Below are 26510 nucleotides of genomic sequence, written 5' to 3'. Positions count from 1 at the left end.
GAAAAATCATTCAAATGTTTTTTTCTTAGGTTTTCCTGTTTGGCTAAAGAAACCTTAAAAAGATGTAAACTGCACACAAATTCATGAAAGCAAATAATTATTTTGTGGATTTTTTAAATATTTTTCATAAGGTTAAGAATAAAGATCAAATATTCAGAAAATTGGTTCTCATCAAGGAAAAACTTTTGTATTTCTTTATGCAACGTGAAACCCTGGAAAGATCTGAATGTGGTCTTGACGGGATGTCAAAGCAGAAAGCTGTTTTTCAACAGCATAAACATGAAAATATCTCTTTCAGTTCAAGAGTGTAAATAATGTTCTACCACAATAATGATTATCTTATATTGTATATTATATATAACTAGATTATTCTAATAAAAATATATATTTTAACAGATAATTGGTCTTGATGTAATAGTTCTGGCATGTTTATATGAACTGATTATTGAATAGGTGGAACGAAGCTTAAAAAAAGGGTTCTGTATGTGGAGAAGGGATTTAATCAGTCACACTTCTTCCCATTCTGTTTTCAGACATGCAGGCGGATTCTATTGTTCTGCTATTTGTTCACAGTTTATCTGTTACATTAGAAATGTTTTTGAACTGAGAAATAATTGATGAGAAAAAAAATAATTTTTTTTAAACTGACAAAACTGATTCTACCAAAAGAAGCTGCATATCAGTTCTCTTATGAATGTTTCAAAACTTGTATGTTTGTGCAAGTTACTGCTCACATTTTGTTTATGTTAACAAAAAACGTACACACAGCATTTTCAACACTTGAACATTTGATGTTCCCTCAAATAATTTCCCCTAAATGATTTCAAACATCTAAAAAATTAGTCTGAAGCTGTGTCATATGTATATTATCTTATCAGAAAAAAACTAAACCAAATTACTTTTCGTTTCATTCACGTTTTGGTTCAAGGCCTTTATTTGTCACTGAAGTAGTGTTGGAAACTGTTCTTAGTCCTTGTGCAGACACATATGGACTTCCTTATTCATCACATGAGACGTGTGAAGTGATCGCTGGGTTTCCACCCTGGAAATAGAGTTTTTTTCAAGAACAAAATTCCACATTAATGATGTCCAGCTCTGAAACGCTTGGCGCTACGGCTCCAGTTAGATCGGGATCACGGTTAAGAGCTCAGTTTTGATGGATCAGATTAGGCTGAGGGTCACGGAGGAACAGTACATCCACAGGAAGGTTCTTCAGGGACGGAGCAGCGGGTGTGTGTTAGTGTGTGTTTGTGTGTGTGTGTTAGACTTCACAGACTTCATCTCCCTGAGCGGTGGGGTGACCTCAGGCTCGCTGATCCCAAACACCAGCGTGGTTACAGCAATCCGGCTCAGATCCACAGCAGAGAGCACGAAACCTCCGTGACGTCAGCCGTACTGCAGCTCCGCACCACTCCCTTCAGTTTGTGTCAGTTACAAAAGCCAGAGAACATCCAGACGGGACGACGGCGTTGACTCAATAAACACATCTTATTTCATCAAGCCGGTTGAGTCCAACACTATTCCGAGTTATAATTCACATTTTCCATGTAATCTGGAATTCTCTTGCTCTGTGAGTCAGTGAAACCACACAAGCCAACGGAGGCGGTGTACACAAAACACTGATTAACTGAGGAGTTATTATGATTTGTTGTTGAAAGGCAAAAACAATGTAATGTCAGGGTGTTTTTTCAAGCTCTGTGCTGTAATTTTAGGTTGAATCTGTAATATAAATCGTAGCGTCATGCCTTGTTTTACGCATTTTATGCAATATAAACGAACTTCCAGTGTGTCGCTGGGTGAGCATGAAGCAGGAAGTTAAGCAGCTCCAGTTCAGGTCACACTGCTGGAACTAAAGTAAAGCAGTGTGATGGAGGGAATACTTTATACTTAAATACAAGTCAGAGGACGACAGGGACGAGGTAACAGGTTAGAAATTTAGATGTCAGGAACACAGACTGGCAGGTTGGATTCAATTGCAGTCAAATGTAGAATCAAGACAAGAACAAGCAGAAACGCTCAACGCACTACAGTTGTACATACAGCCAAAATGACGATGAAGCTTGATTTGAGTTTGTTTGATTTTATTAAATCCTTAAAACAAGGAAGAACCTGCTGATAGGTCTCCTAAATGCCCCTGTGTAAATGTTGTTTTCCACCCTAACATGGATGTTGGCTCTGACACCAAACTTTGCTGAAGTGCGAGCGCCCCATGATCCCTCTGTAAAAACACAATAAAAGTCAACTCTGGAAAGAACCGGCTTTGATTCAGGGGAACAAAACAGGTCTTGGGTATTTCTTGAACATGGTCCTGGGCAAATCAGGCCTCCGCGTTGCAGATATCTAGCAAAGAAAACATTTATGGAGACCAGCTTCCCCGGTTTTTGTCGCTGTTATGACCCGGAGAGTCAAACACATTTCTAAAGGACACAGGACAAAGAGGATGAGGGTCCAGTCATTTATTTAACACTTTCTCCAGAGTTGGCGTCTTGAAGCTGGAACCTGACGAGGCTCTGGAGGAAAGATAACCCTCATCACCCGTGCCCCAAAACTGTATTAAAAAAAAGAAACAAAGTAGCAAACCAAGGAAGGCCCAGATGCGCCAGCCAAACTTAAGAAAAAGACGAGTTCACAGCCCAGCTTCTATGCAGCCGTCGAAGCTGATCCCTCGTCCAAACTAAAGACAAAACCCCAACTAAACCCGATCAAAAGAAAGGCGAAAACGGGATGGCTGGTCACACCTGGACAGAAAAAGACAGCGATCCAAAACAAGGGAAAAATCGGAAAAAAGAGAACACAAAGCCGGCTAGTGGGCTAGCATGCCCTGCAGCAACATGCCTGCCTGTCGGAGCCGGAGTCCATGGCGCGCTGGCGAGCGCACCTGGCGACAGGTGTAACGAGGTGGGTGGGCGAGCGAGAGAGAGACCGGACGACGACGACCCAGAGCGCCGCCTCCACGCTGCTATTTATAGCGCGGCGGCGCGACTCGCTCCAATCAAAACCGAACAAAAAAGGAAAAAGATAATTACTTCAAAAAAGTAACAAAACAGGATAAATATTCCCTAAATATCTGAAGGGGGAAAAAAACGTGAAACTGTCCGTAAAAAAAACCACGATGTGCCCGCAGCACATCACAGTCGCCAGCCTGACTTGTTCAGATTAAACAGGAGTAGAGGTCACTCTGTGGGAATGAGTGCCCCGCCGCTCTGCGTCCTGCTCAACATCCCAAAACCAGTCCTTTTAACACAAAAATAAACACTGGGCTAATTATTTTGTTCCTACAGGGTTGTCACATCCCCTCCACCCCGCTTTATCCCACCACACCTCCACAGTCGAACGCCTGCAATCGCTCACTGTCGCCTCAGCTTTCTAAATACGTTCGCTTTCATGATCATTTCCTTACTGCATCAAACATTTCTAATCTCACATCTTATCGACTTGACTCACTTCCAGGGAAGAATCAATCGGATGTGATCACATTCTAACCCAAACTCCACCTGGAAACCAGGCGGCCCGCGCACCGAGAGTGTTCATTACATGTTTGTGTAGCGTTGTCACGTTTTGTTTCTGCATCCTGTGGGGTAGGAAGCCTGTCCGGCGCTCTTGTTCCCACTTCCCTTACAAAGACGAGGCAGTGTTCAAATGTAAAGGACTGCAGTGACTATACTATGAGAATGAGGACTGATTTAGACCCGCTGTAAATCAGACAATCGTCGCCGGTGCTACCTCTGCTTGGTACAAACGTACCTCAGGGACGTTCTCTCACCTTCCGACTTTGTGAGTCAGAGTCTCTCCTGGAAATGCTTCTTTTCTTAGACTAGCTATTAAAATCCACAGGAAGACGTTCAAACCTGGAGAAATCCCTCTGTCAGAGGTCAAACGTGAACAATCAAACCTCAGAATTAAATCCAATGAGTGACAACATTGTGATTGTTTGAATGAACACACTGTATGTGGATGATGGTCATGTCTTTGCTTTCAGATTTGTTCTTCCAAATAACAGTGTTTTTAATCATCCTATATGCTTAAAACTTCTGCCTTAACCACCAGGTATGAAACATTTGATACATTTTTGTGAACTGATCACAGTTAATTAGGTTTTTTAAATTTGAAAACATGTTGACGTCATAATAACGTTGCACTCGTACTTTAGGTTTGTTCATTACGTAGCGGTTAGCGCTGCCGCATTACGAACCTGATGACCTCTCTAAGTGGAGTTTGCCTGTTATTCTTGTTAGGATAGTTCTTAATTTGAATGTAGACACTTGTCTGTGAAAAACACCAATATGGAATTTGTACACTGTAAAATTTTAAAAACTCTACACTGAACTCACACATATTTCACACATATCTCACCTTCACAGTATTGAATGAAATTCACTATACAATGCTCAGGCTTGGTTTTGCACAATTTGCTGTATTTCTAAATGCATCAATGAGGTGAACTGGGTCAAAATTGACCCATTCTGACATTTGAAAGAAAAAAACCCCCAAAAGATTCAAAATAATTTGTCTACGTAGAAAAACTGATTACTTTTCCTCAGTAACAAAAAATGGACAAATGTGAATATTCTGAATGTTCATACTTCCAGGCTCAAATCTCACAATCATATTTTCTTGACTAATGATGTAAAATAGGGCATTGTATAATGTGATAGCTGAAGTGTTTCACCAAAGACCATAAAGACACGTCTGATTATTGTCGTCTTGACAGTGAAATGAAACTTCCGTCTTTCGATATCAGATTTCTTTGCAGGAAAAGAGCCTCAGACAACAATACCAGTTGACTGGAGCCATGAGACTGAACCAAAACAGAATAAAATGTCAGGTTGTAAAGTTTAAACAATGAGCCTGAATCCAGCAGAGTGCCAGAGCGATGCAGTAAATCTGAGTTTATCTTTCTGAGCAACCACTTCGTACAGCTGCGATTACACTGTTTGTTTACCGGAGGTCATAATGCAGACTCTGCTTTCATCTTCCTCATAATGGATTAAATGAATAATCGGTGTATGTCGAATGAATGGAAACTGTTTGTTTTTGTGTGGAAATTTCTCTGATCTGCAAAGTGGGGGAAAAAAAAGCTGCTCCCCTCAAATGGCTTGGAGATACATTCCTGTTTTGTCACTTTGAATGCCAAATGTCATCCCTCACATTCAGCCCCCATGTTTATAGAGGATGTTTACTTCTGACTGACATTACCGAGCCACTTCTCAAACAATCCCACTACCAGACTATCTGCATGTTGTGACTGGGTTCATTCCTTTATGGTCTTAAATTTTTTCAAAAAAAAAAAAAAAGTTGCGTATAATCGAAAATCAAGTTTATAGTAGATAAAAGATTAAACAAAAAAAGTATTGAAAAGTGCCTGGAATCCTTTACAAATAAGGCAAAATTCTGATAAAACCTATAACTTATGCAAGAAGATATGTAAATTCAGAATATCCCGTGGAAAAAGACAGATAAACTGTCAAAGAAAATTAACAGGTTTGTAAGAAAATCTGAAAATCTGAACAAAATTCAATAGAAATCGCAACGGTAATCTAATAAAATATAAAAAATCAACTTGATACTGATGTAACCAAGGGGAAGTGAAACTGAAATTAGGAGTGGTACTGTCACTTTAAGAGCACCGCAGGGCTGGTCTCGCGAGAGCTGACTTCAAGTGAGATTTTAAAAAAAACTCACGGAGAACAGGAGGGAAAACATACACACGGAAGTATCTGGAGAAAGGTGATTGAGGCGTGGTGGTTGGGCTATTTCACCACCACGCTGAGAGAGATTGAGCTACAGAACAGCGTGAGTGATCTTTATCAGTGTGTGAAGTTGATATCATTTGTTCTGTATACTCTGAGTATAATGGTTTTCAATTGTGTTCTGTGAATTCAGAGGGGAGATTTGCTGTGTTCCAGGTGTGTGTGTGTTCATGCACAGGTCAACCACAGGAGTGGAAGTAAGTTTATAATATTTTGTGTGTGAACTATGTTTGAAGGCATGTTAATATGATTGTACTGTAAAGTTTGTGTTGTTTATGAAGTTCCATTTCATGCATTTACTGAAATTGGTGAATATTTTTGTTTGAAGAAACTCCTTCTGATGCATTATATCTGTGTTGTCTCTGTTTAGGAGCGAGAGCTAGTACTGTTGTCTATATCACTACCATATTTGTTCGTATTGATTTTGTTTCACAACATTTCTGCTTCTTCTGTGAACTACCAACCTCAATCCTGTCACATTAATGCTGAGTCTAATGCTGTTAACTCAGTCGGGGAATAAAGTCCCACGTAAAATTTATATTGTGTCCAGTCCAGTCATTGCATGACCTGGCTACATATTTTGGTGTCAGAAGTGGGATCCCCATTTTAGGTTTTGAGGTTGTAGTTAGTAGTGAATGTATAGACAACAGTATTAGCGAGAAGGAGTCCATGCCTGGAGTGGTGGTGTGGACGGAAGCAGAGAGAGGTCTGCATTATCATCGTGAGTCGCCGGAGAAGAGGGACACCTGACTCTGGCATCTTTGAGATCACAGAAGAAGGCTACCAACAATTTGAACATAAACTGTGTTCTACTGCAATAAAGACATTGAAGCAGAGATCGAGAAGATGTCAGATGAGGACGAAGGAGCAGCTGGTCCCATGGCAAGAGCCAGCATCAGTGATGATGCTGCTTCTGTCTCTGGTGATGGAGGTAACTCACTGGCACAGCTGCAGTCACAGATTTCGGAACTGAGTAGAAAACATGATGCAGTAATGTCTACTATCACCAACCTGAGTAATGTACAAACAAGATCTATTGTGTATATTCCCAGAGAAAAACACATTGTACCTTTTTGTGGTGAAATGGGTAAAGATGTGTACACTGTGGATGAGTTCATTGATGAGGTGCAGAGAGCAATAAGAGCCAGAGGAATGGGCAGGGAGGAACAAGCAGATTTTATTCTGTCTCTACTAAAAGGTTCAGCTCTGGAGGAGGTTAAATTACGAATGGGAGGACAGTCTAAGGAACCAAGTGACCTGTTTTCGTACTTGAGGGAAGCATTCAGAGAGAAACGCACAACACCGCAGCTGCTACATGCCTTCTATGCCCGCAGACAGGTAGATGGGGAAGACTTGCGGGATTATTCACATGCTCTTTCACAACTGCTTAATGCAACGCTCCAGCAGTCCCCCGATGCGGTACCTAATGCCCAGCTGGCTTTGAGAGATCAATTCATTGAGGGAGTGCGTGACTCCACCCTCAGACGTGAACTTCGTAGGCTTGTTAGAGAGAAACCAGATTCAAGTCTATTTGATGTGAGAGACGAGGCAATTATGTGGACTCTAGAAGACCGCCCCCGCAATGCTAATGTGGCAAGAAACAGGAACCTAGTGAGTGAGTGCACAGGAGAAGTTTTGGAACAGAACAGCTCAACGAACAGCATTCAGGCCGACATGGCTGTCACGTTGCAGGAAGTCGTTAAAATTATTTCGCAACAAGGTAAAGCAATCAGTGAACTAACAAATGCTGTGCGTGGGCTCACTACACAGAGTACCAACTTTGAAGGTGGGAGTAAAGGAGGGAAACCCAGAGTACAACCAAAGTATACCAGTGATGGCCAACCTATCTGCCTGCGGTGTGAAGGGGTGGGGCACATGGCTAGACAGTGCAGTGCGCCTCGTAAACCATCGAGTCACTCTCCCACTGTGCAAAATCCTGCAGTGCAGGAAAACAGGAACCCTCCATTGCTGTGAGCCGGGCAATGCGAGGCAAGTCTAAAGGCTCAGATGACAATTTAACAAAAGAACGTTTCCTGAAAAATGCTGTAGGTCAGTGTCCTGAAGTAGACATCCAGATAGGCGGTGTTCCCCTTAGGTGTATATTGGACACAGGCAGCAATGTGAGCACCTTGACAGAAAGTTTCTTCAGAAACCACCTCCATGGGGAAGACAACGATATGCACTGTACTGCAAAGTGGCTCAAACTCACTGCAGCTAACAGGTTGCCGCTTCCCTACCTTGGATATGTTGAAGTGGATGTGCAAGTTATGGGAGTGACTATCCCTGAGTGTGGTTTCCTGATAATTAAAGATGACATCACAGAAGAATCGGATCCCATTCTACCAGGCATTGTTGGCATGAACATTGCTAAGCGGTGCAGACAGTTGGTACTGACAGAGTTTGATACTGCCCTGGGGAGTGAATTGGATTCCGTCTGGAGAGAGGCATTTCACAGAGTACAAGAGACAGAGCATGGTGGAAGGGTGTCCACAGCACGGGTAGTCGGCAAAAACAAAATACGTGTACCAGCTTCATCTGTGGCCACAATCCATGTAAGGGGCCCCAAGCAGCAGCCCGGCAGCCATCCCAGTATGTTGCTGGAGCCTGGAAACACTCCTCTGCCTGGTGGATTGATGGTGATCCCAACTTTGACATGCTATAGCAGTCCTGTGTTCCCAGTTCAGGTAATAAACCTCACACAGGAAGACATCTGGCTGCCTCCAAAGACTAGAGTTGGTACTCTTAGCCATTGTGAGAGTGTTGAAAATGAGCCTTTTCAAGTAAAATTTCAGCGGATTTCAGCAGACCACGAGGAAGTAACAGTCAGCCAGAGAGAGGGGCAAAAATCAAACGGTGGCATGAAGAGCTGGCTGGATCAACTTGACCTTGGTGGCACCCCTGAGCAGCAGGTAGAGCTAAGTGAGCTCCTGCGGAAATATGAAGATGTCTTTGCAGTACACGATGAGGACCTGGGTTTTACTGATCGGGTGAAGCATGAAATCCCTGTGGTGGATGAGACCCCAGTCTCACAACCTTACCGTCGCATACCACCTAATCAATATCAGGAGGTCAGGGAACACATTTCTGAACTTTTAAGAAAAGAAGTAATCCAGGAGAGTTCCAGTTCATATGCTTCACCGATCGTCTTGGTCCGCAAGTCTGATGGAAGCCTGAGGCTTTGTGTAGACTACAGGAGGCTCAACATGAAAACCAGGCGAGATGCATTCCCGCTCCCACGTATTGATGAGAGTCTGGATGCCCTGAGTGGTGCTAAGTTTTTTTCCACCATCGATCTTGCCAGTGGATATCACCAGGTCGCTGTGCATGAAAAAGACCGGCACAAAACAGCTTTCACCACACCGTTTGGACTATATGAGTTCCTGAGAATGCCCTTTGGGTTATGTAATGCGCCTGCCACCTTTCAACGACTCATGCAGGCTACCATGAGTGACTTGGCATTTCAAATGGTGTTGGTTTATCTTGATGATTTGCTTGTTTTTTCCCCATCATTTCAGGAGCATCTAGTGAGGCTAGAGACGGTACTGCAGAGGTTGAGGGAGACAGGGCTAAAAGTCAAGATGGAGAAGTGCCACTTCCTCCAGCCTAGAGTCCAGTTTCTGGGTCACCAAGTTTCGGCCCAAGGCATCAGTACCGACCCTGAAAAGATAGAGGCAGTGAAACAGTGGCCCACTCCTAGCACAGCGAAGGAACTCAGGTCATTTTTGGGTTTCTGTAGTTACTATAGGAGGTTTATTCAGGGTTTTTCTCAGATTGCCGGGCCTCTTCATGAAACTGTGAATGAATGTGTAAAAGAGAGCTGCCAGGTGAGAGCTAGCCAACTGTTCAGGTCAGCTTGGACGCCGCAGTGTCAACAAGCTTTTGAGCTCTTAAAAGAGAGAGTAACCAGTGCTCCCACGCTGGGATATGCAGACTTTTCTTTACCATTTATACTTGAGACCGACGCCAGCAGTCAAGGTTTAGGGGCAGTTTTGTATCAAGAGCAGGCCAGTGGGAAAAAAGTGATAGCCTATGCAAGCCGGAGACTCAGAGGACCTGAGAAAAATGATCAAAACTACAGCAGCATGAAGCTTGAGCTACTAGCCCTAAAATGGGCAGTCACAGAAAAGTTTAGGAGTTATCTCCTGGGGTCCAAGTTCACCATCATCACGGATAATAACCCCCTGTGCCATCTCTCCACTGCACGCTTGGGAGCTATTCAACAACGATGGGTTGCTCAGTTGGCTGTATTTGATTTTGAAGTGAAGTATCGTCCTGGCCGTTGTAATACCGCAGCTGATGCCCTCTCCCGTCGACCATTAACTGAGGAACCAGAGCACGACGATGAAGATGCAGAATACGATGGTTGTGTAGCCATTTGCAACTTGCTTCGAGCAGGGACAGCGTTGGACTCAAACTTAGTTGCAGCAGGGCTTGTGAGCTGTACGATCAGGCAGCTGCAGGCATCTGAGGCAGGTGAGATTGTAAATAATGAGATAAGACAGGACAACACCCCCACCTTGCCCGGCTATTCGAAAGCCCAACTCGTGAGTTTTCAGACATCAGACCCGACGCTGAGTGTGCTGGGAGAGCTTTGGCGTCAGCAGAGGAAGCCTACTTTCCGGGAAAGAGCAGGCTTACCTAAGGCAGTGTGCTCCCTGTTGAAACAGTGGCGGCGACTCCGGGAGAAGGATGGACTTTTGTACCGAGTCATTGAGGATGTTCACCTTGGTGAATGTTACCAACTACTACTGCCTGCTTGCCTCAAAGAGCAAGTCCTTAAAAGTGTACATGATCAGATGGGACATCAAGGCATAGAGCGGACGCTGAGTCTCTTAAGACAAAGGTGTTTCTGGGGGGGGATGTATGAAGACGTCGAACAATGGGTGAAAAAATGTCAGCGATGTGTTTTAACCAAAATGCCCCAGCCAAAGATTCAAGCACCCCAAACTTCCTTTGTGGCGACGCGCCCGCTTGAGGTGGTTGCTGTGGATTACACCATGCTCGAGCGTGCCGCTGATGGACGGGAGAATGTACTTGTGATTACAGATATGTTCACCAAATTCAGTCAGGCTTTTGCCACACGAGATCAGAAGGCAGACACAACTGCAAAGGTTATCCTCAAAGAATGGTTCCTAAAGTATGGGGTGCCAGAACGCCTGCACTCTGATCAGGGCAGGAATTTTGAAAGTGCTGTAATTGCGGAATTATGCAAGTTGTATGGAGTAAAGAAAACTCGTACAACACCTCATCACCCACAAGGGAACCCCCAGTGTGAGAGGTTCAACCGAACACTACATGATCTGTTACGCACACTTCCCCCTGAGAAGAAGCGGCGTTGGCCTGACCACCTGACAGAACTGGTGTATGCATACAATGTTACACCACACGCGACCACAGGGTATTCGCCCTACTATCTGTTGTTTGGGTTCCAGCCACATCTCCCACTCGATGCCCTGTTAGGTCAAGAGCCAGCGAGAGATGACACACCAGACTGGTTGATCACCCACCAGGAGAGGCTCCGAGATGCCCATGCAAGAGCGAGGGAATGCATCGAACGAAAGGCGGCAGATCGGATAACGCAACAACAGGAGAGGATATATTGTCCACCTGTGGATGTGGGGCAGTTGGTTTACCTCCGCTATCGGCCACCAGGGAGAAACAAAATCCAAGATGCCTGGGCAGCTGAAGTGTACAAGGTTATTGATGTCCAAGGAACCACATACACTGTAGAGCCTGTAGCGGGAGGTTCTGTCAAGAGGGTGCACAGATCTAACCTCAGGTCATGTGTGGAGCCTGTACAACTGCCGAGGGGACACCATAACCCCACACCTTCCATTGACAAAGTTGCTGTCGGTCTGGAGTCGGAGTCAGAGTCTGCGGTTGCAGATCCAGAGTTCATTGTGGTCAAGGAAGTGGGTCACCCCCAAGCTGAGCAAACTTGGGTTGAGGGACCAGAAAATTTGGACCTCATGACTCGGGATTCAGGGGACTGCTTAGATGAAGTGACTGGGTATGGGGCTGCACCTACAGAGGAGCTCAGTGTTAGGCCTGTCCCTACTCTGCAGAGGCCAGGAGAAGGGAAGCGGAGGGTTGATGTACCTAATTTTCCTCCACGCAGAAGTCAGAGGGAGACTGCAGGAAAGCATAAGAACCCCTTCAATCTGCCTAGGTCAGTGTGCAATACTGTCTCTTTCAGTTCAGATGTATTCTCACAGATTTTGGCAGGGGTTGCCCTCTACGCATCAAACCCAAATGGAAAGGTTGCTGAACAAGGAGTCACCGAGGACGTTGACTTGCAGCAGGGGAGAATGTAACCAAGGGGAAGTGAAACTGAAATTAGGAGTGGTACTGTCACTTTAAGAGCACCGCAGGGCTGGTCTCGCGAGAGCTGACTTCAAGTGAGATTTTAAAAAAAACTCACGGAGAACAGGAGGGAAAACATACACACGGAAGTATCTGGAGAAAGGTGATTGAGGCGTGGTGGTTGGGCTATTTCACCACCACGCTGAGAGAGATTGAGCTACAGAACAGCGTGAGTGATCTTTATCAGTGTGTGAAGTTGATATCATTTGTTCTGTATACTCTGAGTATAATGGTTTTCAATTGTGTTCTGTGAATTCAGAGGGGAGATTTGCTGTGTTCCAGGTGTGTGTGTGTTCATGCACAGGTCAACCACAGGAGTGGAAGTAAGTTTATAATATTTTGTGTGTGAACTATGTTTGAAGGCATGTTAATATGATTGTACTGTAAAGTTTGTGTTGTTTATGAAGTTCCATTTCATGCATTTACTGAAATTGGTGAATATTTTTGTTTGAAGAAACTCCTTCTGATGCATTATATCTGTGTTGTCTCTGTTTAGGAGCGAGAGCTAGTACTGTTGTCTATATCACTACCATATTTGTTCGTATTGATTTTGTTTCACAACATTTCTGCTTCTTCTGTGAACTACCAACCTCAATCCTGTCACATTAATGCTGAGTCTAATGCTGTTAACTCAGTCGGGGAATAAAGTCCCACGTAAAATTTATATTGTGTCCAGTCCAGTCATTGCATGACCTGGCTACACTGATGAAAGAAAACAGTGATTCAAGAAAATATGCAGTTTGCAAAATTAATAGTAAGAAAATATTCATTCAAAAGTTTCTTAGAGGAATGTGCTGATAAAAATGCTTTTTGGTTTATTTTTCGGTAAAATCTGTAGATGAATTGTCTTTTCTTTTCTTTTAACCACTCAGAATCAATCTGAACAGTTTGGAATGTCTTCTCTGCGTGCTGAACACACCCAGGCGGAGTAACTTTCCTCTGTGCCGCCACACTTTATTGTCCAGATTCAATCATCCTGTTCAGGGTGGCAGCGTGTTGGATCTGCTGCTGGATGTGTGTGAGGGCAGCTCCACCCTGCACAGGGCACCACACACACACACACACACACACACACACACACACACACACACAAGTAACCACACACACACCTTAAACAGAGGAGAAAGTTAGTTTGATTAACTTTTAATTCCATGTTTTTCAACTAAATTAGTATCTTGATCAGCTTTGTCACTTCAGCTCATTATTCTGAGTTTGTCTAAAACATTTTAAACCTCTTAATGTGTGATTTTTAATTTCATCTAAATAGAATCTGTTTGACTTTTTGGCATGGTTCATGTCCCACAACATGGAAAGTTCAGCTGTCAGGGGGTTGTGGGATTCTGGTGATCCTCTTCTTATTAAAAGATAATGCGTGCGCGTTTGCTATGTGCGAGCATGAATGCGCTTGCGTGCGCGCACGGGCGTGTGTTTTGATGGGGCAGTCAGTTTGAGATAAGGAGGCTGTTGGACAGTGAGGGGCTGAGCAGCCAGACCGGGGCTTCAAACTACTGGCCCGGGACGGAACTTCCTTCCTCCAGGGGTCCTGTCGGAGGAAAACACACACACACACACACACACACACACACACACACACACACACACACACACACACACACACACACACACACACACACACACTCAGAGAGTTCGGCTTTTATAAATGTTCGGGGACTATGCCTGGACTCCACTCGCGGTGTTTGGTTCAGGTTGTGGAACAAAGACTCGAACGCACGCGGCTATGAGCGGGAGTGTTGGCCGCGCGCTGCTCCTCCTGTGCGGGCTCGGGCTCGGACTCGGACTCGGGGTCGAGCTCCCCTCTCGGCTCGGACAGTGCGCCGGAGAGCTTTGCGCTTTCCAAGAATCTGTGGAATTAGAAGAGGCGCAGGAACTGTGCGGAGAAATGCTCGGGCAGCTTTCCCCGTTAGACTCAGATCTGGCGGTGTTGCGGCGCGTGCTGAGGAACTTCAGCGGACCCGCTTGGCTCGACTCGAAAGACAGAGCAGGGAACTGTCTCTACGTGACTCCGGAACCGCGGAAGTACTGGCGGACCTGCGGCGGCAAACTGAGCGGCTTTGTGTGCCAGTACCGGGCCGAGGACGTCTGCCGCGGCGTCACGGCGGCCGGAGGCGCTCCGGTGGGGTACTCCACCACCACGGGCTTCAGTCTGGACGGCTCGGACACCTTTCCCCCCGGAGCCATCGCCGTGGCGCAGCGGCCCGGAGACGAGTATCCGGACTCGAAGAGCCTGTGTTTCTCCGGACGGTGGCTGAAGACGCCCTGGAACTGCGAGGTGCTGACGGGCGGCTGCGCGCACAACTGCTCGGCAGGCGCGTGCCGGTGTCCGGAGGGACACGACCTCCACGAGAACGGCGTCTCCTGCGTCCCGCGGCCGACCCCCGCGCCGGAGTGCGGCCCGGGCTTCAGGCCGGGTCCGGACGGGAAGACCTGCGTGGAGGCGAACGGCTGCGAGGCGGGGAACGAGTGCGAGGCCGGGGGCGGCGAGTGCGTGTCGAACCACGGCAGTCCCGCGTGCCTGTGCGCGCACGGATTCGACTGGGAGGACGGAGCGTGCGTAGACATCTCCATCTGCTTTCTGTGCGAGCAGGGGAAGTGTTACAAGCAGGACGGCGTCTACCGGTGCGCGTGTCTGGAGGGCTTCACGGTGTCCCCCCAAAACCCCACCAAGTGCGTGAGGAAGTGCACAGTAAGGGACTGCCCCGCCACGTGCGACAAGAACGAGAAACACCAGTGCTACTGTCCTGACGGCTACGTGGCGGACGAGGTGAACGGCACCGTCTTCTGCACGGACATCGACGAGTGCGAGAACCGGATGTGCGAACACCACTGTGACAACTCCTTCGGGGGCTACAGGTGCGGGTGCGCGCCGGGCTTCGAGCTGCAGGACGGGTACAGGTGCGTTCGGCTGGTCTACCATGAGGAGGAGGAGGAGGGGGCGGAGGGGTCGGGGGCTGAGCCCCCCACGCAGAGCACCGCCACGGCGGCCGGGCTGCAGCCGGCCGCGCTGCCCCAGTACATCAAGACCGGCAGCATCCTGGGCATCACCGTCTTCTTGCTGCTGTGCGTCGTGCTGCTGGCGCTGCTCACGCGCAACGCGGTCAAGCGATGCGGCAGGTTCGAGCTGTCCACCTTCAAACACCCGGACCTGGATATTTACTACCTGCAGCAGGTGAGCACGGAGACCTACAAGAGGCTGTCTTTAGACAGGCAGCAGAAGAACGACCCCCAGAGACCGTGATGGCTCCAGCGAGGACGCGCGCTTCCAAAGTCGAGCACACTGTTTCCCCCCCTCGTCGTGCGTAATATGGAGCGAGGGACCCTTTAAATCCGCAACGCATCATCCACTGTAGAAGCCGTGTGGGGGAATTGGACTGTAAAGGAAATGTTAACCTGGACACTGAAGAAATGCAAATTCACTTGTTGTGATCTACTATAAAACGTCCAGCACAACGGTACTATAAAGCTGGCAAGGTTGTTTTACTCCACACATTTTTTAGATCATTTTCCAAATGATCAAAGCTTCCATGTATATTAACTGTTATCAACACTGGTATTTGTGCAACCACAATGTCCTCAGATCTGTCACACTGTACACTGAAGGAAGAACAGCTTTTAAACTTTCCTGGTTTTATCATCACTGAATCCGTGGTTTGCATTTTCTCTTCACAGTGAAAAGACTATTTGTAGGCGTAGGTTGGGTGTCTCAATATCTGATATATGTGAGATTTGGGCTGTTAAACATATTGCAAAAAATTCTTTGATATCAGTGTATACATTATATTGGAGAAGAAAAAAAATAGACTGGAGAGTGATCAGTTTTCTGAGCCAATTATCTGAAAATTCAACAGCAAAGAATTTCAAACATGAAAAAAAGTGGGATTAATTCATAAACCATTTGTTCTCAATGAGGAACATTTTAGTATCTTAATTTAGCCTCCTTTAGAATCAAAATAAAGTAAATGATAAACTTTTGGGCAGGATAAAATAACAATAATCCATCCTATAGTATCTCCAGGCCGTTATGGTCTCCAGTAACCTTCAACACCTGGAGAAAATCCACAATGCACTGGTGGAACATGCAAACTCTAAACAGACAGAGAGACCCCAGGACCCAAACTTAGGTTATTACTGTGATGTGAAAGTGCTAACCACAACACCATTTATCTAAATATGTGCCAGTTCATATTATTAACTGCAAATGTGTAAAGATTTCAAATAGACATTCAGCTCTGACTCTCTATCTTGAAGAGTCACAGTCATCAAACTTATTATCACGATGCAGACGTGAACACGCTTGTCTGAAAGCTGAAAGTAGATGAAGCGACGTCTTTCAAACAGAGCAGTCATATTTTGTCCATGTTACAGTTTAATCTGAGGATGTTCTTCTTTCTTAATCTGGTGAAATCTTCCTACGACTGTGCGAGAACAGTTCTGATGGATAACTTCACATCAGCATCGGGTGTTTTTTTTTATTGATTTGTTCTTTTATCGTGTGAGAAAACGACGATCAATACAATGACCTAAAGATGAAATGAAAGAATATATTATTAATTTCTGGAATAACCAGTTATTGAAAAAAAGATTTGTATGAAGTTAAATTCAAACTATGAGCTTCAATGAAAACTAGAAGTTTTGTGTATAAAGTCACATTAAATTCCAGTCTGTACAGCTCAAAGTTTAAAAGAAATACAAATATATATATTCCAGCATTAAACCAAAGGTATGTCTTTATTGCACGCCACACTTTAACGCTAAAGGGGAAGAAAAATCCCAGAAGCCTCGTTGATTTGACACACCATGGTTGAAGTCAATCATGTCAAAACTTTTTAAAAGTGAATACTGTTGCCTGAAAACTGCTTAAATCCTCCAGAAAATGTTGGACGTTTCTTCTTTTCTCTTCTCTATGAACATTTTGAGTTCTACTGTAGTTCGTCTTGTGGAGGCCGACGTTGGAAACGTTCACACGTCACGCTGACTGCACACTGTGTTCACCAGCAGTTTATTAACCGACTGTACAACACGCCGATCCAACAGACATGAATGTATGAGCGAAGAACGTGCTGCTAACAGTGCCTCACAGATCTGCACCTGTTCTGGTATGTTCCACCTCTTCCAATTGTTACTGTACTTTTATTTTGGTGAATAAATAACGATTGACGTGTCTTGCTGTGCTTTTGTGTTTGATTTTGTACTGTGGTGACACAAACTGCTTAAACCACGATCGTGGTCCAGACTGGCTGCTTTTTCTCTGCTCGTGGTTTGTGGAACTCAGTTGAGGTGGTTCCCACAAAGGCTTCATTTGCATTTCTATACGAGGTTTAACTGAGGCGTTTGGCTCTGCCTCCAGCAGTAAAGACTTGGGGGTTCAGTCAGCAGCGAGGAAAGGTTCATTCTTTTCTTTATGGTAGCTCCCTCACTCCCTTTTTAATATGAGGCTGAACAGCAGGAATGTGAAGCTCACCACTCACTAGGGTATGTTTTAAACACAACTCTGGGTCTTTAAATATTCAAATGAAGACATTTTCTTCTAAAATGATCAGGAAACACATATTCACTCATGTTTGGATAATTTTAATACGGTTTCAGCTTGGGTGTGGTCAATGAGAATAAGTTGAAGTTCCCTTTTTATGCAAAGGGAAATTCAGTAGTTAACACGCTAACCCGTTCATCATCAGTTTGGTAATACCACATTTCACCACAAGATTGTGAAGTGAGTTGCTTCACATGTTTTCTTCAGTACAAAACCAGAAGAAGCATCACTTTCGGGACAGATGGAGACAGATGACATTTTCCTGTTGGAAAGGAGGCAGATCTGAAGGATGAGTTCCTCTAAAGACTGGCTCATTTTTACATTTGATCCTTTTCACATGGAGGTAACTTATATTTTATTAAAAACTGGGAATAAAGACTGGGCCACGATCATAATAAACCTAAACATTACGCACACACACACACACACACACACACACACACACACACACACACACACACACACACACACACACACACACACACACACATCTATGTACATATCGTGGGGATTGGGGCCGTACAATATCTCCAAACATCCCAGTCCGAGCTGCTTTAATAAAAACAGAAGCTCAAGTCTTTGACTTTGAGCCACATCAGATAAATTGAGGCCTTATCGCTGTAAACAACAACAAACTAAAGTGTAAATCAAATCAATGTATCAAACAAGCACCACGTGTCTTCTGTTGCGATCCCGACAGTTTCCCATCTCAGTGAAGCAAAGTAACAACAGCAACAACAAAAAAAAAAGAACGACTCACTCACAACTGCGATTTTGTTCCAATCGTCTCTTAAAGAGTCGTTCAATAGATTTAAATCACGCTCAAAGGTCACATGTCAGATGAAGCTGAAGCTTCTGGCTGAAACTCTGAGGAAGAGTGACTCACTGCTGACACCTAGAGAATCGGAGAGACATTACCAAAACACTCCTCACTGAGTCTTTAGGAAATACTCAGTGAACTGTCTGTACTTGTACTTCACCGTAGTTATTAATACAAAAGCAAGTCATGTCTTCTTTGAAGTTCCCCCCAAAAAACTTTCTGCTTGGTATTGTGAAAGCGTCCAAAAGTGTCGTCAAGTCTAAATATAGTGTTGAAAGATGATTAGCTCAAGCTGAACATGAATTTAAATATTTCGGTGTCACCCTTTACTCAAATTTAACTTTTAAAAACTTGTTAAAAATGTATGGAAAATCAATCATTATCAGATCATTACTCCCAGAAAATGTGGCAAAAACTGTTTCTCAGCAATCTGATTTTTGCTCACATAGAATACTGTTTGTCCAGACCAAGCTGCCACATCTGTGGCTGCCAGTATGTTCGTCTCTTCATCGTTTTAATGCCTGGGATTCTGCAGCCTCTGGTTCTGGCTCGGTTTTCCTTGGAGTTCTTCGACCTTCATGGCCCATCGCCCCCAACAGGATGCGCAGCCTGTGAGGCAGTTTCCTGGTCTGAATGAAAAACACGAGGTGATCCTGGAACGCAGAGTCAGTTGATTTCACAACTTTAATGGAATCTTCATCATCCTTCTAATTCTGGCTGTTTTGTGGTCCAAGGTCAACACGCTTCTCTTTCTCTTGAGCTGCTTCATCTCAGTCTCATCCTCCTTTTCTTTTAAAACAGCGGGCCCATCGTCCTTTGAAGCTGAGGTTTCCTGAGATAGTTTCTTTGTGTCATTTTCCTTGAAGTCATGCAGATATTGCTTGTTTGGGAGTTCACTCAGCTGGCCAACAGTGACCCTATCCACTGCAGCAACAGCCAATCCGATGCCTGGTTTCGCTGCGCCACCACCTTGCATGGACTCCGCCTTAACAGGGAGGATCAACAGGACGCAATCATCCTTTCCGGCCCCGGTACGACCATAAGCTCTTGGATCTTGCAACTGCTTTGTGATTCCTTAGACTGCTTTGAGTCTACGTTCTTTCCTCCTTGTGATAAGCGCAGTGGGAGTCTCTTTGCCACACCTTTCACAAGTCAAGAGCCTTTCGCCATCCTTGCTCATGTGTCCAGTACACAGGCCGGCAAAACAATTTCCTTCCTCTAATAGAAAGTCAATTTTCTCCCACTGCTGCTTCTTATTCAGCTGTGAACACTCCTCCACTGAGTGCTCATGAGAGCTTCACACGTTTGAATCCTGCTTCCTTGCAACTTTCCCTTTAGTTGCTCGTACTGATATTTTGGCAGTCATTACAACCATTTTAGTCTGGAGCTCCAGCCTTTCCTTTCTCTTTCCCATGTTCTGCTTTAAGGAAGCAGCTCGAGCTTCTAATTAGCTCTTTCTGCCTCAGCCTGCATGAGCATTGGTGCAGCAGAACATCTACTGCTTCTTGCTAACCTAACTGCAAGTTTAATGGGAGTTTGAGTTTCCACTACACCCCCATGAGGCTCCATGACAGCTGCAGCAGATTCAATAATATGAACACCTTTGATTTGTACCCTCATTTCAGAATCCATGGTCAAACATCTTAAAGAAAAACCATAAACCAATAGACCACTCTGTTACTGTGAATACCAGTTCATTTAAATGCCAATGCAAAACATGAATTCCTCAATAGTTGTTTCGAGAGTTCAAACACACAACATAAATTCTGTCCATGAAAATAAAGTCTCTCCCTTTGAAATAATGTCTTGGACTTTAAAGTTTATTTCAATATATCCAATTTATTGGTTGATGCTGTCCTGTTTGTTCCACGGAGTCCAATCAATCCAGCGAAACAAGGAAGTTGACAGCTGATCTCCAATTGATCAGCTGATTTGGCGAAAGTGATCCTCTGTCCTTTGTACAACAAGTCTTCTGAATTAAAATACTCGTATACACCCCATTCCCAATCTGGACTCATACATTTATGGGGTACCTATTGAGGGTGGAGAGGGCAAACTGTTTTGGACACGTGTTCATGGAGAGCCAATAATCCAGAATTCCACCTGTTTAGTCTTTGGGTGCTGCGACCCATTTATCTTCCTGATGTACATATAGACCCACTGTTTTCAGAGTTCTGTTACCAGTTGTATCAATCAACCCACAGATGCAGTTTCCTTTTAACACGCCAACAGAAACACGGACACGTCTGGTACGACCACAAAACATGTCTAATACAAACAGAAACATGGTGAAAACACTTTTTGCCGTCCCTCCCTCGCACACCTGCGCTCATCACCTGTGCTCCTTACATACCTTCCCACACGTCCTGCTCCCCCTAGTGGTCAAATATTGAAATAATAAATGGCTCCAACATTCAGATCTGAGGTTTGGTCAGTCAAAAGAGATCTGGATGGGATTCCAGCTCCAATAAGAGACCATCCACATTTAATACCTTTAAAGACAGTTTTAAAAAAATGGCTGAAACAAAACCAAGTTTGTCGGCATTAATCTTAAAGCTTTTATCTGAGAGGCTTTTTAACAAACGACCTTGTTGCTGTGAAATGATCAGTTGTGGTCAGTTCACATCCAACATGCTGACTGAGAGTTGTCCCAGTTTTAAGGAAGCTGTTCACTCAATGAGTCACTGGAACAATAATCTATATACTTCATCTATATCTATATCTATATCTATATATAAGACTAAATTACCAGTGTGTGATTGTCTGTTTGTGCAGTTTAAATGATATAAAGCACAACATTTTTTGTGTTTTTTTTAATCCTATTTGGGAATAGTCATTTTCAGCCAACCCTATTTAAAGTTAGCACATTAGAGCAGTGGGTTAGCTGATGAGGTCTTGCTCAAGTTGCTTCAGACCTGCTGACAAGCTTAAGCTTTCCCCTAAAAGATAGTTTTAAAGATGCCTGAAATGTAATTATCTTCTTTACAAGTGACTTATCAATAGCAAACAAGTGCTTCCACTGTGTTAATTTATCATGCATTGGGACATAAATGCATTTTTTTTCTGAAAAATATCTACAACTTTTTGGAATTATACAGAATTTAGGGTCATTTCCACAGAAAAGCGGCGCTATCTCTGACTCCCACATGCACAACTTGAATGTAGCTGGGAGGGGCCATTGTATTTTTTTTTCTCTTCCCTCTTTTCAAGGGGGCAGTTGGGTGAAAAAGCCCCCCTTGCGTGCGCGCGGCACTCGCTGCGTCAGCGCGTAAAGCCCGTGCGTCGAACGGGGATGTGGTGCTCGGCTGTGAGGAGTGTGGAGGGACCGGGGTGAAGAAGCAGCAGCAGCAACAGGCGGCTGAAGAGCGACTTCCTTCCTCCGCCGGAGCACTAATATGGAGTTGGGGGGCTATAAATACGACCAAAACAAGTTCTCAAACAAACAAGGCCACGCGGCGGTGCTGGGGCGCGCAACAACATGAGCGGACACTGCAGAGGCTCCACCATGAAGGATGTTTCAGGGCCGTTCGCGTTTCTCCTGGTTTTCCTGGTGGGCAGAGCCTGCTGTGCGGGGCCGAGTAGCGGATACTGCATCGACAGCCAGTGCTTCACAGTGTTCCGCCAGCCGAGCTCCTTCAGAGCGGCGCAGGATGCGTGCGCGGACCGGGGCGGCCACCTGATGACGGTGCGCTCCTCCGTGTCGCACGACATTCTCTTCATTTTACTGGCAAACTTGACGGAGAACTTCTGGATCGGCCTGCATCTGCTCGCCGGCTGCCCGGACTCCCCCGACGCGCTGAGGGGCTTCCAGTGGGTCACCAAGGACGCGGAGAGCGACTTCTCCAACTGGCCGCCGAGCTTCGACAGCGGCTGCTCCGCGCCGCGCTGCGTGACCGTGTCCCAGCAGAGCGACTTCAAGTGGACGCAGGAGCCGTGCGCGCAGAAAGCGGCCGGCTTTCTGTGCGAGCACGCCTTCAGCAACCAGTGCGCGAGGCTGGCGCTCCTGCCGGGCGAGTCTGCCACCTACACCACCCCGCTCGGGTTCGGGGGGGAGGACCTGCTGTCCCTGATGCCCGGGAGCACCGCCGTGCGGATGCCGTCCGAGACCAAGTACGTGTGCTTCTCGGAGCAGTGGCTGCAGGCGCCCTGGACCTGCGAGATCAGCGAGGGCGGCTGCGAGTACAAGTGCGCGGTGGACCCGAGCAACACGCCGTCCTGCTACTGCCCGCCGGGCCAGAGCCTGAACCCGGACAACCTGGTCACCTGCGAGGACCAGGTGACCGACGACCCGTGCGTGGCGCTGCGCTGCGCGCAGGTGTGCTACGAGGAGGAGGCGGGCAGGTACGCGTGCACGTGCGACCACGGCTTCCAGCTGGCGGAGGACGGCAGGACGTGCGTGGACTTCAACGACTGCCGGGACGAGCGGCAGTGTCCCGGGGACAACTTCATGTGCCTCAACACGGTGGGCGGCTTCCAGTGCGTGTGCCAGGTGGGATTCCAGCCGAGCGGGGAGCTGTGCGTGGACACCGACGAGTGCGCGCAGGCTCCGTGCGAGCACGAATGCGTCAACACGCACGGGAGCTACGAGTGCGCGTGCTTCCCGGGATACCGGGTGAGCCCAGAGTCCCCGGACAAGTGCGAGCTGTACTGCGGGAAGCCGGAGTGCCCCGCGGAGTGCGACCCCAACGACCGCTTCCAGTGCTACTGCCCGGGGGGCTACATCTCCGAGGAGCGCGGCCACGACGTCTTCTGCATCGACATGGACGAGTGCTCCTTCTTCTTCTGCGACCAGGGCTGCGTCAACACGTACGGGAGCTACCAGTGCAGCTGCAACCCCGGGTACACGCTGGTCGACGGGTTCAAGTGCGTGAGGAGCGACGACGAGGACGCGGACGGGGGCCCGGAGGGCTCCGGCATGACCACGGACCCCATCATCACGCCCACCCCGCGGGTGGTCGTCCCGCAGCCGGGCCCCACGAGGAGGCCGTCCGGGGTGAGCACGGGGGCGCTGGTGGGCATCATCGCGTGCACCGCGCTCTTCGTGGTGCTGCTGGTGTTCGCGGTTTATCACCTGCTGAACCGCAGGGGGAAGGCCGGGGGCGCGGGGGCGCTCAAAGCTCCGGAGGGCGAGGCGCACGGCCTGGAGAGGGTGGCCGGTCACACTTAGAGGGTTAGAGAGAGAGAGAGAGAGAGAGGAAGAAAGAGGCAGGTTCATGCAGACATGTGAATGTAAACACGCACTGTGACCGATGGAGGATGGAAACAGGTGGATGCCCTGCAGACCGCTGACTGACCAGCTCACACACCGGAGCAGCCCTTCAGACAGACTGCAGAGGACTGCTACTTTTTATTTTTAGACAGATTTAAGCTGACATGCTTAATAAATTATGTTTTGAAGAAAATCCACGAACATGAACCGATCGTCTTCTTGTCTTTTTTTTCCCTCCAAAGTTTCGTTGACTTTATTACTCGAGCTGTTTGCGCCACCTTCTGGAAGAAACAGTGTTTAACACGCTCCAAAACAGGATCGTACAGATCCTCTAAAAACCTTTAAAAGTTATGAGCAGCTGCAAACAATAATGTAGTGATATCTTCCAATAATGTGATAATTTCGACCGTTTTAAATGCAATAAAGCCAATGATCTTGTTCTAATATTTTGCCAATAATGTGACAAGTTTTTTTCCCCAAATCATTTCAAAACGTAGTAAATGCACCCAGAATTGTAATAATCTATAAGTAGGGCTACGTTTTTAAGAAATTAGTTGTCATGTAGAATAGATTCCACGTTGCCCTCCTTCTCAATTATGGTTGTAATCTTACTATTTTGTTACATTATTATTTGCTGCAGATGTCTTTGTGGCTCAGCTGGCAGAGCGATTTGTCTCCCATCACTGTGGTTTGAAACTTGATCTCGACATGCAACTGTTACTGAAGTTACGGCATGAAAATGTAAAAAAAAAAAAAAGTTGTCAAAGCATTGGAGTTGGATGTTTTCAGCAACAGTTTGTCTGTTTGGAGAATTTTTGCCACATTCTCCTCATATTCAGTTCATATTTACTGCCTTCACAGTATGTCTCAAGGACTTTCTGAGAGGAAAAGTAACAGTTAATCCTGAGTAAAAAAATTTAGAGTATCAACACTGTTTTTTTTTTTTTAAGATTGCTCAAGACTTGTTCCTGGACAAAACCATCTGTAATCACAGAAAAACACATTTTTAAAAAATAAGATATGAAAACATAACAGTTGATTGCCACATCTGAGCACAGCTGAACAAACATCTTTACAACGCTAGATCACTTTCAGTGACCGTCAGACAGGGGATTCAGCCTGTTGTGGGCCATTTGGGATCTCAGGGAAAGAACTCAGCTTCCTCCAGTATCAAATCAATCTGCCCATCACAGAGCTTCTGACACACATCTAAGATCCAACAACACACTCCAACACAAACAGCCACACTGAACTGCATCTACCAGCTGAAGAGGATTCCCTGCTTGGCTCATTTAAAGATGCTGCCCTATAGTCCTCCAGCAACAGGAGCAGTCAAATAGTTTTGAATGACAGTTGGGAAATCCATTCTCTGGAATTAAGAGGGAGCTGTTGAGGGAGGGAGTACACTCACTGACATTATATTACAAGGGTTTAGCTGCCCGTCATGTTGGCCGAAGATGGTTCAGACTTTTATTCGACAGAGAGGAGGAAAGTTACGAGCTCTGGAAAACGAGGTTCCTCGTGCACATGGAGCTGCACGGTCTCAGAGAAGTTATCACAGAAGACCAACGGATATCTGAGGAGGACTATGAAGCTCTTGCAGCGGACAAGGATGACAGGAGGAGCACAATTAGATGTTGTTTCAGTTTAATTGAAAATGGTCCAATTATCTCATGGAACAGCAAGAAACAGCCATCAGTGGTACTATCCACCTGCGAAGCTGAGTATGTAGCACTGGCATCCACTACACAGGAGAGTATGTACCTTGTACAACTACTTCAAGGGATGGATAGTGATAATCAGCATGTACCAGTCAAGATATATGAAGATTAGCTACATCTAAAAAGCCAGTATGTAGACAGAAGAGCAAACACATTGACATACAATATCACTTAGTTCAGTCTGCATACGCAGAAAGGATAACATCTGCTGAGTGCTGCTCTACCACAAACATGGTGGCTGATGTCTTTACCAAGCCAGTGATAAAGGCTACGTTGGGAAGTTCAGAGGGTCATTGCTTGGACAGTAATGTGAACTGACAGATGTAAATCTTTTGAAGTTTGTTTTTTGTTTTTATTTTTTAAACTGTCAGTACGCCTGAAGTATTTTCAATTTGTATATGTGTTTTTGTTTATCACCACTGTATGCAAAACACGTCTTTGAGTGAAAGTGTTAAGTATATTTGAGAATATAAGCAGCAAAGCCATGTTAGATAGCTTTCCTGCAAGCACTGAGACACTGTTCTGAGCATGTGCAAAAAATAAAAACAGTCTGAAACATGGAGGTTCATCTTTTCTCTCTTAGAAGTAACAATTAACCATTCTTTGGTAACCGTAGTGCAAAAGGCTGCTGCACAGATGTCCAACGCAAAGGGAAGTCTGATTGTTTAGCTGTTCAAATTTTCATCTTGACATTTTCTATCAATTTTTAGATGATGAAACAAGTGATAGATTAAAATATTTCATCATCACGAGATAATCTAACAATCAGTTTCAGGGACCGAGCTTCAGGGATGGATGAGGGGCTGCAGATATTGACAGGACAGGATTTGATCACATGCGGAGACGGGATAAGAGCGCACTGACGTCGGTGAATTTTGCACATTGTCAACTATTTTCCAACAGCATTCAACATTTTCACTAGGGATGCACGGTATTATCGGCACAATATCGTATTGGCAATATCGGCTATAAAAACACGTTTATCAGTATCGGCAGATATGAAAATTTCTGCCAATATTCACAGCCCATAAGGTGACGTAGTAATTGGGCGCGTGCTGTGACATCCATAGTGCGGCAAAAAAAAAACATTTTTAATTCA

At 45.7% G+C, this 26510-nt stretch overlaps 2 protein-coding genes across 2 annotated transcripts; both read left to right on the top strand.

Annotated features, from left to right (window-relative positions):
* Positions 1–13683: 13683 nt before the first annotated feature.
* LOC115402508 (thrombomodulin-like) lies at positions 13684–17302 on the top strand. Its single transcript, XM_030111057.1, has one exon. The coding sequence runs from the start codon at positions 13774–13776 to the stop codon at positions 15367–15369; it is 1596 nt and encodes a 531-aa protein (XP_029966917.1). The 5' UTR covers positions 13684–13773; the 3' UTR covers positions 15370–17302.
* Positions 17303–21787: 4485 nt separating this feature from the next.
* Positions 21788–26437, top strand: LOC115402336 (thrombomodulin-like). The gene has a single exon (XM_030110847.1). The coding sequence runs from the start codon at positions 21960–21962 to the stop codon at positions 23646–23648; it is 1689 nt and encodes a 562-aa protein (XP_029966707.1). The 5' UTR covers positions 21788–21959; the 3' UTR covers positions 23649–26437.
* The last annotated feature ends 73 nt before the right edge of the window (positions 26438–26510 follow it).

The sequence above is a fragment of the Salarias fasciatus genome, chromosome 15 (genome assembly GCF_902148845.1).
Source record: "Salarias fasciatus chromosome 15, fSalaFa1.1, whole genome shotgun sequence".
NCBI lineage: Eukaryota > Metazoa > Chordata > Actinopteri > Blenniiformes > Blenniidae > Salarias > Salarias fasciatus.
The sequence above is the reverse complement of the archived record's forward strand: the minus strand, read 5'-3'. Positions and strand labels throughout refer to the sequence as shown.